This window comes from Meles meles, chromosome 17, assembly GCF_922984935.1.
Source record: "Meles meles chromosome 17, mMelMel3.1 paternal haplotype, whole genome shotgun sequence".
Lineage (NCBI taxonomy): Eukaryota > Metazoa > Chordata > Mammalia > Carnivora > Mustelidae > Meles > Meles meles.
Genome location: NC_060082.1, coordinates 4,975,088 through 4,989,066, shown reverse-complemented (window position 1 = coordinate 4,989,066; position 13,979 = coordinate 4,975,088). Strand labels below are relative to the sequence as shown.

The 13,979-nt window shown below is 54.8% G+C and overlaps 1 protein-coding gene across 1 annotated transcript; it reads right to left on the bottom strand.

Annotated features, from left to right (window-relative positions):
• Positions 1-10,193: 10,193 nt before the first annotated feature.
• NHLH1 (nescient helix-loop-helix 1) lies at positions 10,194-10,595 on the bottom strand. The gene has a single exon (XM_045982098.1). The coding sequence runs from the start codon at positions 10,593-10,595 to the stop codon at positions 10,194-10,196; it is 402 nt and encodes a 133-aa protein (XP_045838054.1).
• Positions 10,596-13,979: the final 3,384 nt, after the last annotated feature.

Genomic DNA, 13,979 nt, shown 5'->3' with positions numbered 1-13,979 from the left:
GGCTACGAGGGGCATAGGGGACCGAAAGCCAGATAGAAGTTTTTGACATTTCAATCTTACTTATTTATTTTTATTGAAGTACGGTTGATGCACAATGTTACATTAGTTTCAGTGTGCAACATAGTGCGACAAGTCTCGGTGTTACACTGTGTTCACAAGTGGAGGGGCCGTCTGTCACCTTACAGCTCCGTCGCAGTCCTTTTGACTCTGTTCCCTGTGCTCTGCCCTCCATCCCGTAATCTATCCATTCCACAGCAAAAGCAGAATAGGATTTTAAAACACAATGTTTAGTAAAAAGAAAAAAGAAAAGGAAAACAGAATGAAATATTATTCAACACGATTGTCCTGAGATGCAAAACACACAAAGTAATATTACAATGTATTGATCAGGGACACCTATATATGTCGATATAGGAGTGAAAGGAGAGTCAAGCGACTAAATAAATGAGTGCATAAATAAGTCTGTGGCGGGGTGGTAAGGAAAAGGGGAAAAGGATGGGAAAAGAGGAGGCAGCAAAAAGGGAGATGTGGACCAATTATTCAGTGTGCCATAAACTGAGGGATTTAATTGATTATACCAGCTTAACAAAAGAAGAACAAAAACATTGTTTTGCTTAAAAATACACTGTATTATTTAGGGAAAAAATGTAGCATAAAATGAAGAAAACAAATTAAACAGTTTTTTCAAGAGGCCAAGGAAAAGAACAGGCGATTCATAGAAGAAATACAAGCATCCAATAAGAATATTAAACTATTATCATCAATCTCAAATAAAGAAAACCTTAATTAAGAAAAACTCAATATTCTTTTGTTCACTGAATTGGAAAAATATTTAAAAGAATGATACTAATCATTGCTCTGAAGTGTGAGAAGAAATGTAGATTCTCATGTGTGTCTGAAAGAATTGTACTGATAAGGACTTTTGGGAGGGCAGTTTGGAAGTATCTATCAAAATTTTCAAGATGGGGGAACTGCCTGGGTGGCTCAGTCAGTGAAGCATCTGCCTTCAGCTCAGGTCATGCTCCCTGGGTGCTGGAATCCAGCCCCACATCCCTCCATCGCACCACCCGGGCTCCTTGTTCAGCAGGGAGACTGCTTCTCCCTCGCCTGCTGCTCCCCCTGCTTGTGCTCTCTCAGTCAAATAAATTAAAAAAAAATTTTTTTTAATCCAAAGGTAGGGGCGCCTGGGTGGCTCAGTGGATTAAAGCCTCTGCCTTCAGCTCAGGTCATGATCTCAGGGTCCTGGGATCGAGTCCCACATCGGGCTCTCTGCTCAGCAAGGAACCTTCTTCCTCCTTTCTCTCTGCCTGCCTCTCTGCCTACCTGTGATCTCTGTCAAATAAATAAAGAAAATCTTTTAAAAAAATTTAAAAATCCAAAGGTATATTCTCTTTAATCCAGCAGTTCCATTTCTAGGAATCTACCTCCAAAACTGCTCACCTAAGTGCCCAATTACATATGCATAGACCAGTGTGGTGCGCTGCAGTATTATTCCTAACAAGAGATCGGAATTAACCCAAATGTCAGCAGGAGGAGGGTTATATGAATTTTAATACATATGTCCTAGGGAGAAGTTTAAAAAGGGAAGTTAGTCTATATGTAGAGATATAAAAATATACTTATAAAGTATCGTTAAAGAGAAAGAAAGCAGCAGTACCTAAGTTAAAGTCTAATGGTAAATGTACAGTATAATTTTAAATGCATGCATCTGCATGTTTATATATGTATTTGCAAAAATCGCGAAAGTCTGAAAGGATACAGACCAAATGGTTAATATGAATTACTTTTGGGGAGGGAAGTGCAATTCAGACTTACACAATTAGTATGTAGGGGTCATACACCTACCCTACCCTTTTTTTTTTTTTTGAAGTAAGCGCCACACCCAGCATGGAGCCCAAGGCAGGGCTCGAACTCATTACCCTGAGATCAACCCCTGAGCTGAGATCAAAAGTTGGATGCTTAACTGACTGAACCACCCAGAGACTCCTTAAGTCTAGGCAATTTCGTATTAGTTGAATGTGTTATGATAGGCATATCTTACTTTGGTACTTTTTGAAACACTTTTTTAAAATGAGAAACCTGGGGCTCCTGAGGAGCTCAGTCTGTTGAGAGTCGGCCTTCGGCTCAGGTCATGATCCCCGGATCCTGGGATCAAGCCCCACATTGGGCTCCTGATCAGTGGGGAGCCTGCTTTTCCCTCTCCTGCTCTCCCTGCTTGTGTTGTCCCCCTCTCTCTCTGTCAAATAAATGCATACAATCTTTTTAAAAATAAATAAAATTTAAAAAAATAAAATGAGAAATCTGGGGCGCTCTCTCCCTCTGTCTCTCTTTCCGTCTCAAGATAGATAGATAGATAGATAGACAGATAATAGAGAGATAAAATAAGAAATCCTATGGTTTCCAGTGAAGTGAAAAGATAGGACAAAGTTTCTGGAGGGAAATAACTTATGAGAACCCCGTCTGAAGTGTCAAATGGGCTAGAATATGTGAACAATTACGTATTCTCAAAGTAAAATGGTAACAGGCGCCGGGTCATCCAGCTGGCTCAGCCAGTAGAGCTCGTGAGTCTTAATCTTTGGGTTGTGAGTTCCAGCCCATGTCAGGTGTAGAGATTACTTAAAAATAAAATCTTTCAAAATAAAATAAAATGGCAACAGGTGGATGTTTGGAGGACAATTCAGCAAATTAAAGAGGAAGTTACTGAAAGCAATGATTACCCTACTATAAGCACCATGTATTGAACACTATTACGCACTAGGATTGAGGCAAGCCTGTAGCGACAGGACTGAATGATCTGAAATCTCTGAGCATCTGTTCCCTCCGCAGAGATAGTGCAGGAGGGACAGAAACGTGATAATCCGGGCAGCGGATGCGGAGGGTGTCATTTATCCATGTAAGGGACACCCGGGCAGAAGTGGGGTTGAGGAAGGAGAGGAAAGGGATGCCTGGTTGGGGTACACGGAGCCACAGATTTCTGGGAGGCATCCCGGTAAAGCGGTCCAGCTGAGAGCAGCTTCCTCCCCGGCCACAGCGCGGAAGGCCTCTCCGTTTGTCCCACTCTCCCCGGAATGTCGCCACCACAGCCACCACGCCCCCACAATTCCCGGCACGTCTCCCCTGCTCTGTAGTCTAGTTTGGAAGGGAGCACCTCTGTCCATCCAGGCTTCCACGCTGGACACTTGGGGTCCCCCGCTAGCCCACTGTGTTTAAGCCATCACCCAGCCCTACCAAATCCAGTTTAAACAGCTTTCCTCAGTCTGTCCTCTCTTCTCCATTCCCTCTTGGGACAATACAGAGTCTTGTCTTCACTTGCTGACCTTGCCATAGCCTTGCCTGCGACCTTGCCTGTGACCTTGCCATAGCCTCCTAAAACTGTCCCTGCACAGGTCTGAGCCCTAGCTCGACTCTCTTCACAACTACTCTTACACTGACGTGTCTACAATGTCCATCTGATGGTGTGTATCTGCCCTACTAGGGAACAGCTCCCCGTTTCCCACTGCTACGTGGCCCCATAGAAGCATGACCACAGGGACCTCTCCGGACACGTCCCTGCTTACCTCTTCAGGTCACTCTCCACCACTCTCCTGTCCCACTAGCCCCTTGCGTTTTATGTCCCAACAAACCACACTGCTTAGATGCCCTCTAGCTCACAAAACCTCCTCGGGCCTCCGTGCCTTATGCTTACGGTGCATTCTACCTGGACTGTCCCGGCTTAGGTAGGGGTCTCTGGGAAAGGGATTCTTGGGCAGGATAGCCCTCTCAGGTACGCTCTTGGGAACACCTGTTAGGTGTCAGAGATGGGCAGGGAGCAGAAGGGGGAGCCGAAATGTGATCCTCTGTCCATCAGGGGCCGGGGTGGGGGTGTCCAAGCACATCTGGCCTTTCTTGGCTGCCCCTGGACAGGGACTCTGTAACCCGCACCCACCAGTCCTTGCCCGCAGGCTGCCCTAGGAAGGGAGCACAACCCGAGACAAGGCAGCTGTCTTCATCCAAGGGCATTCCAGAGGAGGGCCTGGGCAGTGAGCTGGGAAGTGAGTGTCCCCATTCAGAGGAGGAGATTTGTGAAGGGGTCTTGCCAGCCCATCCCAGATTTGTCTTCAAGCCCCTGCGCAGACCCGACTCGCCTCTACTGTTTTGAAAACTGGGCTCGGAGCTGCTCCGTGCCTCACCAGCTCTGCCTCTGAGTCCATCCTTCTCCTTGGCCGCACTCCAGTCCTCACATGTGCTTTTCACTCTCAGGAGTGTGTGTTCACACGTCTGTCTCCCCACACCCCTCCCCGGCCACGGCCTGGTATTTCACGACCCGGCACAGTGTCTGGCCCACGCTGGCTCTTTCATAAGCACACACTGCAGTGAGTAGAAGGGTATTGATGACGAAGGGGGCAGCCACGGGGTAATAAAAGACGGCTGCAGGTTCCACGCCAGTGAGGACAAGAAGGAGGCGTGGCTCTGGGTTCAGGGTCCTCCCAGTCCTTCCATTCACTTAGGCACCAAGCCCGAGGCCCCGCTTCGGAGGCTCAAGAACCCCGGGGAAAGACAGAGCAAGGCTCTGAGCTTGGCCCAAACGGGGCAGGAGCCGTCAGAGGACGGTCCGCTGTAGGCAGCCCTGCGGCTGGTGGGAGGCAGGCGTCTACAGTGGGGGGAAGGGGAGGGCACGAAGCCACGGCCAGCTCCCCATTCCTGCAAGCCAACACTCAGACGCCCCCCAGGAAAGGCCGTCGAAGCAAGCCCACGTGTGTCCGCACAGCCGGGAGCGCAGACGAGCGAGCACCGCCCCGGGGCCAGCGCGCACACGCGCGGACACTGCGAGTGAACTGGACACAGGCAGGGAGAATCCGCCCGCAAGTGGTTAACACACGTCCGTGAAACACCCACGAATCCCAGACCTCGTCATCCCCGGTCAGCAGCCACGTCCCGTTCTCCTTCCAGAAACTCTGACCACAGCCGAATTCCGGATCGCAGCCCCGCCGCACCTCCGTCACCCGCGCCCGCGTCGGGGCGCACCTCTCCCCGCGGCTGGACGCTCCCGCCCGGGACGGACGCGAGGCGGCGCCGCGGCCGGCCGGCAGGGGGCAGTGTTCTACAAGCGATCGTCAGGGCGGCTCCGCGACGCCGGCGGGCGGGGACCCCGCGGGCGAGGCAAGAGCCCGAGGTCCCTCCTCCCGCACCGGGTTCCCATCTCCACCCACCGCCCCTGCTCTCCCTCCTCTCCCGCTTCCTAAGCCCCGTCTCTTCTCAGCCGCAGGGTCTCCTTGATGGGGGTAGCCTGTTAACAGTCCAGCCTCTCCCTGCTTTCCGGAGATGAGGGAAGGGATCTCCCCTGCGGGGGTCCCCAAAACCTTCTCGAGCCTTCCCCACTCTGTCTCGGTTTCCAAGGTTGCCAGGAGTCTGAGTTTGCGGTTGGACTCCTGTAAGTTCATCCCTGGGCGTCCTTACTGACACGCCTGGCATGACCGGTGGCTCTGGCTAGATGTCAGGCCCCTTCACCGTCTTGGCCTGGCACCTTGTATAGTGCACAGACTGTACAACGGTACAGATTGTCCCTGCTACTTTCTGTCCCTCACTGTGTCATTTAGTGGGCACTTGTCATGCTGAACCCTGCCGGGATGACCTCGTTTCATCCTTGGAATACCCCTGTGAGGCAGGTCTTATTAGAATCCCCACCTTACAGCGGAGGAGACTGCGATGCAGGGAGTGCCTGTGTTTTGCTTGTTATGGCACAAAGAGCGCAGGTGAGTCTGGAGCTTAGACTCAGGTCCTCTGTCTGCCAGCCACGGGCTCTCTGCCCCCTCTATCCCAAAACTGCCTCCCTTCTCCCCCGCTCTCCCTCCTCTGGCTTCCTTCTTCTCTCTCCCAGCCAGCCTTCAAGGAAGTGACCTTCCTTCTCCTTCTTTCTTCTGTACCCAGGCTTCGCCTAGACTTCAGGGGCCCAGGAAAGGACACAAGCAAGTGAGCAAACAAGAGGCAGAGAGCTGGAGGAAGGGGAGGTCCAGCTAGAGGAAGAAGAGGATGCGCAGGCAGGCCCTGCGGTGAGAATGGAGAAGGAAGGGAGGTGAGCGAGAGCAGAGAGAGGAGTCCCCATGCCCAGCCATGAAAGGGGCACAGGCAGGGCCTCCATTATGTGGCACAAAGGGCCATATGCCCGGCAGCTTACACAGAAGAGTGTGAGTGTGAGAGTGTGTGTGTGTGTGTGTGTGTGTGTGTGTGTGTGTGTAGGGGGAGGAGTGGCTAGGAGCCTTCTCTCCACTCTCAAGCCCCTTGGGCCTGCTGTGGGCTCTGCCACGGGCGTGGGGTTTGCTGAGGAAGGGGCAGAGCACTGATGGGCCAGCGCCTTAGGAAGGCACGGACAGCTGGAAGGGGCCGGCAGGGGTGGGAAGGGGCTGGAGGAGGAAAGAAGGGGTGAGGTGCTCAAGTCCCCCTGCCCTCCCGCAAGTGCCCCTGGCCCATCCCACGGCCCACCTGCTGGGTTTGGAGGGGCGGAGGAGGGGCGGGGTCCAGGGAATGAGGGCCCCAGCTGTCTCCTCTTCCGACATTCCCTTCTTCCTTCCCTGGGTGTTAGCCCCAAGCTCCCACTTTCCCTCCATCCTCAGCCTGGGGACTTGGGTTTCCCAGAGAGTCCCCTCTCCCAGCGCCTGGCCCCCTGCCCCCTGCCCCCTTCCCCCTCCCACTCCCCACCTCCAGCTTCCAGTCCTGTGGAGCAGAGCGGCAGCCGAGGCCAATTGATTATCTGAAGAAATTTGGAGCTAGCCAAACAGCTGCAGCTGCCCCCTCTCCCCACCACCCCCTGGCCCTGAGGGATCCCGGAACAGAGGGGCCCAGGAACCTCCTTCTGCCTTCCAGCAGGGCAGAGTGACAAGCGGAGAGGCAGGGAACTCAGAGCGCCATGCTGCTGTGCAGGGGAAGGCACCAGGCTCCAGGGTCAGGAATGGAGGACACAGGTTCTAACCCCAGCCCACGCGCATGGGTGAGTCCCATGGCCTTTGTGGACTGCAGCTCACCTGCCTTCAGAACAAAGGTGTCGAATTTAGGGATGGCCATTTAGTGACGTCATGCTGTCTCCCAGCTCCTGCCCCAGAGTCCTCAGACTCTCCCTGGTCTCTGTTCAGCCCTCGCTCTTGCGAGGCTCTGGGCAGAGCACATCGCGTCTAATGCAAATAGGGAAGGAAAGGTGTGTGGCGGTTTCTCCCCCAGTCGAACTGAACTTAACCCCCTCTTGCCGCCCATGTCAGGGAGGGAAACGGCACCTTCGGTGTCCGGACATCTCTCAGCATTTCCCTCCCATTGCTTGCCTTCAGACTTCCCAGAGGGCCTCCAGTTTGGAAAGGATCCTTGAACTTCCCTAGCCAATGGTCCACGGAGGCAGGAAAGTACTTGCGGGTTTCTGTCTGTGCTCTGCACTCCCCCGGGGCTGTCCGTTGCTGGACAGCTCCAGCTCCGGGGTGGAATCTGTTTCCTCTAACTTCCCCCTACTTGTTCCAATTCTGCTTCCGGGCGCCACCCAGCCTGTCTTACTTTCGTTTCTTCTCTCAATATGTGAACATAAGGACCATGTTGCCCCCAACTCGGCCTTTGTGGAGACACAGAGCCTCAGTTTTTCAGCTATTCCTACTGCAAAGTTTTCTCCAGACCTCTGGCCTTCTTAGCCACAAAACGGGATACTCTCTGATTTATTGGGGTTCTTGTTAACATATGAGGCCCGCAGAAATCCCCCTCGCAGGCTGGGTCGTTTCAGGGAAGCAGGGCGTTGGTAGGACAGCATGTAAAGAACCTAGGTTTGAACTTCACTTCTGTACCCCAACTGGCTGTGTGACCTTGGGCAAGACCCCCGCTCCTTTCCGGGCTTTAGTGTCCTCATCTAAAAGTTGGCTGTAGGGTCTCTTCCAGGATTCCTCTGATATTCTCTCAGAGCTCCTTTTTATCCCTTTCCCTATTCCTCTCGGAGTCCCAGGTCCTCTGTTACGTTCTCCCCCGTATATTCAGGTTGGGGAACACAAACCAGGCCAAGAACAAATTGCAGTGAACACTGACCCAGTTCAGAGACAACAATGAGGAGAGACAGACTTCATGCCATGACTTTCCCCAGCAGTGTGGACCTACAGACACATGTATGACTTGGGTTCCCCTGGGAATATGAGCTCTTCTTCAGGCTCAGAGAGAGCAGAGCAGAAGCACAATATCAGGGGGGTCGGAAAGTGTCACTCAATAAATACCAAGATGGAGGACTACAGGACTGTCGGTGCGGAGGTCTGGGACCTGTGTCTTATACCCTTCCCTGCACCCCTTTACTCTGCGACCTCTCCCTCTCTCTCTTCGTGTGCCCACCGCACTGAGCTCTCATGGCCCCATCAGAAGAGCCTTCAAAGCCTAGGACCCTCCATGCTTAGGCCAGCCTCTCAGGCCAATCGAATGATCCACAGCCATACCTGGTACTAGAACGAGGTCACTTTAATTTTTCTTTTCGTATGAAATCGGAAATGCAATGGGAGGCGGATCACACGCAGGACACGGCGGGGGGGGGGGGGGGATAGACCCTGGGGGCCTGCGGCTGAGGGCATTAGGAAGAAGTGAGAGGTCATGGGAGAGGGCTAGAGAGAGAAAAGAGGCAGGCAGGACTGGGTGCGACTGTCTGGGGGTGGAGAAAGCTACAGAGGAGTCCAGGAGCCCTGGAGCTGGGGGGAGGGTACCATCCCAGAGGACTCAGTGTCGGGACAGACGGATCTGAGGAATGAATATGGGTGTGGTGAGCAGAGAGTTCGTAGCTGGAGTTTGCACACAAACCCCACACCTGGAGTTTGCCGAAGGAGTAAGAAAGGGAAAGGAGTAATCAGGGAGGAAGCCAGAGAGACCCAGCTTGAACTGCCAGGAACCCTCTTGCTCTACCCCAAAGTGCACAACTCGGCAATAAATAGTAATATTTATAAATAAATAAGTAAATAAATAGATGAATAAATAAATAAATACGTAAATAAATAATATCCTTGTAGAGCGTGGAGTCTGGCGTTGGGGAGGAGGGAGCGTGGGAAGGGCCGTGAGCTGCTGCTTCTGTGCCTGCCCCCTGGCCCTTCATTCCCGGCTGATCCTGGGCTGCCGTGAGCAGAGGGGAGTGGAGCCACCTGGGAGGGAGGTGCAGAGAGCCTGGGAGTGGGGAGCCGGGCGGGGTGTCTTCCCTTGCTGAAGGCAAGCTTAAGGAGGGAGAAAAAATATATCTATAATGAACTGGCCCTAGATCCCAGAGAGCTATGAGCATTCCCGGGGGCAGTAATAGAACCTCCCCCCTGCACCTGAGGGAGGAAGGCGGGTGGGTTTTGCACGTCTTCCCAGTGGGCTGGGATGGAGAGAGCAGATGTGAGATCTGGCCCACCCACTGCCTGCCTGGGCCCTCTGCTGAGGCTTTTGGGCTGAGTCTGGGGCCATCATCCCCTCCTCCAGGATCTAGGTTTCCCTCTCCAGCTGCACACAGGGAGGGAGAAAATCGGGAGGCTGGGTGGGAGCAGGCAGGGAGATCGGAGAGGGCAAGGCACTCACTACCAAGTAAGATCCGAGGTCTGTCTGTGCTGAGCCTCAGGAACAAGGGAGAAAACGGGCACAGTTTTTCCCCTAATTCCCGGCTCTGAGACTCCCCTGGCAGGAGCCCTCTCAGGAGACCCCTGGCTGCCCTGGGCCTGTCCCTCTGGCCAACAGAGCCAGGCGGAAAATTCTGAGAAGAAGCCTCCTTTGCATTTGGAGCCCAGCCTTCCCCCTTCCCTTGCCTATGACCCTCCCTCCCAGGGGCAGGAGAAGCTGGGAAGAGGATAGGAGACAGAGGCAGACAGAGTCTGGCTGGGGTCTCTGGAAATTTGGTCGTGGGATTAGAAGACGCAGCAGACCTTGAGAGAGCTAGGGAGACGGCTTAGGAACCCCAGCAAGAACCCTACACCGACCATCCAGGCAAATATTTCTGACCAACTGGGCCCCAATCACAAACGCTGGGAGGTACAGGAGAATGGCCCTCCGTGGGGGAGGGCCCCCCCACCCAGGGGTGGGAAAGAGGAGGTCAGGCTTTTGTTAGCCACCAGTTGATGGACATCTGTGGGGGGTGGGGCAGGGGTTCCCCTGCCCGGGGCCTGCAAGACTCCATGCCTTGCTGGGATGCAGTGGTGGGAGGAGGCGCGGGGTGGGGGGGGGGACCCCTGCTAGGCTGGGGGCAGGCCCTGTCAGACGTCCAGCACGTGGTTCAGGTAGGAGATGTAGCAGATGGCCAGGCGCAGGATCTCGATCTTGGACAGCTTCTTGTCGGGGGGCAGCGTGGGCAGCAGCTTGCGCAGCTCGGCGAAGGCCAGGTTGAAGGCTTCCACGCGGATTCGCTCCCGCGTGGCATGGGCCGTGCGGTACTTGGCTGTGGCCCGGCGCCGGCGCCGCCGCTCCTCCCGGCTCAGGTGCTGCAGGTCTTTCCGGCCCGGCTCTCCTGGCTCCAGGCCCCGGGCCTGGCCCCCTCCCGGAACCCCAGGCCCAGCCCCGTCGGGGCCCGCCCCGCCCCCGCAGTCGCTGAAGCCGGACTCGGTCTCGGAGTGGGAGGGAGGCAGGTCCAGCTCCACCGTGTCTGAGTTGAGCATCATGATGGAAGCCCCCTGCCCTGTGAGATCGCCGTCCCCTCCCCACCCCTCCTTCTGGGAGCCCGCAAGCTGGTGGTGGGAGGGGCAGGAAGGGCCTGGGGGAGTGGGGTCTGCCACTGAGCTGAGGAGGTCAGAGCCGCTTCAAGGTCCCATGGTCAGGGTTCCAGTCCCGAGCCTGGAGGAGAGAAGGGGAAATTGATTGGGGCAGAAGGAGTTATTAGGGTAATTAGGGGACAGCTCGGAGATGGGGAGGGCAAGAGGAAGGTCAGACAGGTGTTGGGAGCAGGGAGGTACTGTAAGGGGGGCGGGGAGAATGGTAGAAACACGGGAGGGGTGGCGGTCTGGGAGAGACAGGCAGGTGGACCCAAGTACAGGAGTAGGAGGAAAGATGGGAAGAAGGGAAGAGCATCCCGGAAGGAGCAACTGGAAAGGAGGGGAGGTGAGAAGGGGTTAGGGTTGCAGGATATAACCCAGCGGAAGAATCAAACACCTAAAACTAGACAGCTCTTAGAATAAAACACAAGGGGAAGCTTCATGACATTGGACTTGGCAGTCAGTGATTTCTTGCATGTGATGCCGAAAGGAAGACAGCAGAGCAAAAACAGACAAATGGGACCACGTGGAACTTGAAAACTTCTGTAAGCCAAAGGATGCTAGGAGAAGAGTGAAAAGGCAAGCTGCAGGAGTGCGCATCTTGTGTCTGATGAGGGGTGAACATCCAGAGGATTATAAAGAACCCCGACAACAACAAAACATCAGAGCAATTAAAAAAGGGCAAAAAACTTGAACAGACATGTCTCCCAAGATGATAGACAGATGGCCAGCAGGCATGAAAAGATGCCCCTCATCCCTCATCATCAGAGAAAAGAAAATCAAAACCACAATGAGCTAAAATCTCACCCCCCCGTGAGGACGGCTACTGTCAAAACAAAAACCGAGTAACAGGTGGGGTGAGGACGTGGAAACACCGAGTCCCTCGGACCGTGCGGTGTGTTGGTGGGATTGCAGAATGGTGCAGCCACTGTGGAAAACCCCTCCAAAATTAAAACCAGAACTACCAGATGATCTAGCAATCCCACTTCTGGGTGGTAGCCCCCCAAAATGGAAATCGGGATCTCGAACCGCTCTCTGCCCTTCCACGTTCACTGTAGCGCTCGTCGCCGTAACGAAGATATGGACACAAGCCAGACGTCCAGCGGCAGATGGCCAGGGAAAGATGTGGCCTCTACCGTCAGTGGAATACTATTTGGCCTTAAAAAGGAGCTGGAGCACAGAAGACACTTGAGAGCAGTATGCTAAATGAAATCAGCCTGTCTGTCCCCCAAAGACCACTATTGTACGATGCCGCCTATATGAGGGATCTAAGCAGTCAACTTGAGAGAAACAGAATGTGTGGTGGCAATTTGCCAGGGTCTGGGGCAAGGGCGGGGTTGGGGGAGAACGGGAGGTGTGGTTCAAAGGCTATAGAGCTTCAGATTTGAAAGCTGGAAAAGTTCTGGAGATCTGTTTCACCACTGTATGCTAGACTTAACACTACCACACTGTACGCTTAAAATGGTGAATTTTTATGTTACGTGGTTTTTTTTTAACCATGATAAAACCATTTTGTAATAATAAGAAGGAAGAAAAAGAAAACTGAGCAAGACTGCGGTCACAGCTTCAAGAGAGGTTGGCCATGACTCGAAACCTTCCCCAGCTGTGATGAGAGAGCTCCGAGCCCTGGCCTTGCCGTCTTCTCCCTCCCAGGGCCCCTCTCCAGCCTTGCTGCCTCTCTGGGGGGGAGGGGGACACACGCAGATTGCCCATTGTAGAGTGGACTGGGACATATGGAGCTCGGCACAGCTGCCCCAGCTCAGTCCCTGCCGGCCCCCCACTGCCCACCGTGACCCCCGAAGTCACCTGATTCTACCTCCCTGTCCGCTAGAGTCAGGGGCTTGTATCTCTTCCGGCCATGATGGCCCTGCTCAGGACCAGCGCCTTCCTCTAGCTCTGTCTCCAACACCCTCAGCGGTGGGTGCCTTTCCCTGGCGCTTTCAGTGACACCACAAAGAAGAAGACGGGAAGGGATGACAGTCAGCTTCCCACTCCAAGTTCTCCCATAGCCCACCCTCTGATCGGATATGGTCTGCGGTGGGGGAGGGCTTGACAGCTTCTTGGGGACACCATTATAGGACTTGGGTGAGTTTGGTTTGTCCCTGGGACCAGAGGAGGTCAGGGTGAGGCAGCAGGGAAAGGTCTGGAAAAAGCTTTGCTTCGGAGGAGTGTTAAGGGGGAAATGAGGCCCACTCGCTGGGAGCTCAGCGGGACTGAACCGCCCAAAACAAGAAGCACCGAGGCTCCTTCCCTTCCTCACCAGCCTAGTTCTCCGGCCTGATGGACCTCCTCCCAGGGGTCAGGACCCCCCCCCCTTGCCCCATCCCACTGCAGGAAAGACAGGCTCAAGGGCGGTTGACAAATAGTTACTAAGCGCTGGGGGGCATGGTGGATGCAAGGGTCCCCCGATCTCACAGACACACGCACAACCATCACACAAAACAGAGGGTGGTCAGCGCTGAAATTCAGAACACGCTCCGCATTCGGGGCTGCACAGGGACAAGAGGGGGTGACAACAGCATGGGAGGCCCCGAAGTCAGCACCTTCCAGTACCTCCTTCCTGCCCCGACTCCCCACCCGCGGCTCAGGAGTTAGCGGCGGGGTTCCTCTGAGCACGTCTGTCCCAGCCCCGTCCCCCTCTGCCCCGCGCCCGTGTTGCTGCACCCCTGACCGCTCCGCGGTTGCCTCCCGCCCCTCCACGTGCTCCCTATGGGATCCCCGTTCCACCTCCACCCGGCCCGGCCGTCCTCCCCAGCTCCAGTCCTGGCAGCAGCTTCATTTACCCCTGCAGTCCTCACCCCCTGTCCACTTCTGGTCCCAAAGTTCCAGGCTCCAAGGATGAGGGAGAGCAGCAAAATCCCAAGCATCGTGGGTAGGACCTCTGGCCTCACTTCTGCCCCGCTCAACCCAGTAGAGAACAGACAGGCACAAAGAGTCCAAGGGGAGGAGTGGGGAAGAGGGAGGTGCAGGGTCACGGGAGAGAGGGTCCAGAGGGAGGGGACCTGAGCCAGAGGGCAAGGGACACACCACCCTCCCCAGCCCACAGTTCTCCCTTTACCTAGGAAGACCCTGTGAGGGGATCCACGCCGGCAGGATGGGGGCAGCGTTTACAGCCCTGGTCTCCTCTGGCTGCTCAGAGCTCATCCGTCTGCAAAGTTAGTGACCAGCTCTCTAGAGCTCTCGGGGGCAGCCTTGTGGCACGGCTGCGCGGGCTCCAGGGCAGATGAGAGGGGTACACATGGCGAGGATGGAGGGCGCAGGTGGAGAGGGTGGGCTCGGCCAGGTGCTGAGGCC

Bases quoted from the DNA above. Each gene is read 5' to 3' on its own strand.
- NHLH1 (XM_045982098.1), bottom strand. From the start codon at position 10,595: ATGATGCTCAACTCAGACACGGTGGAGCTGGACCTGCCTCCCTCCCAC.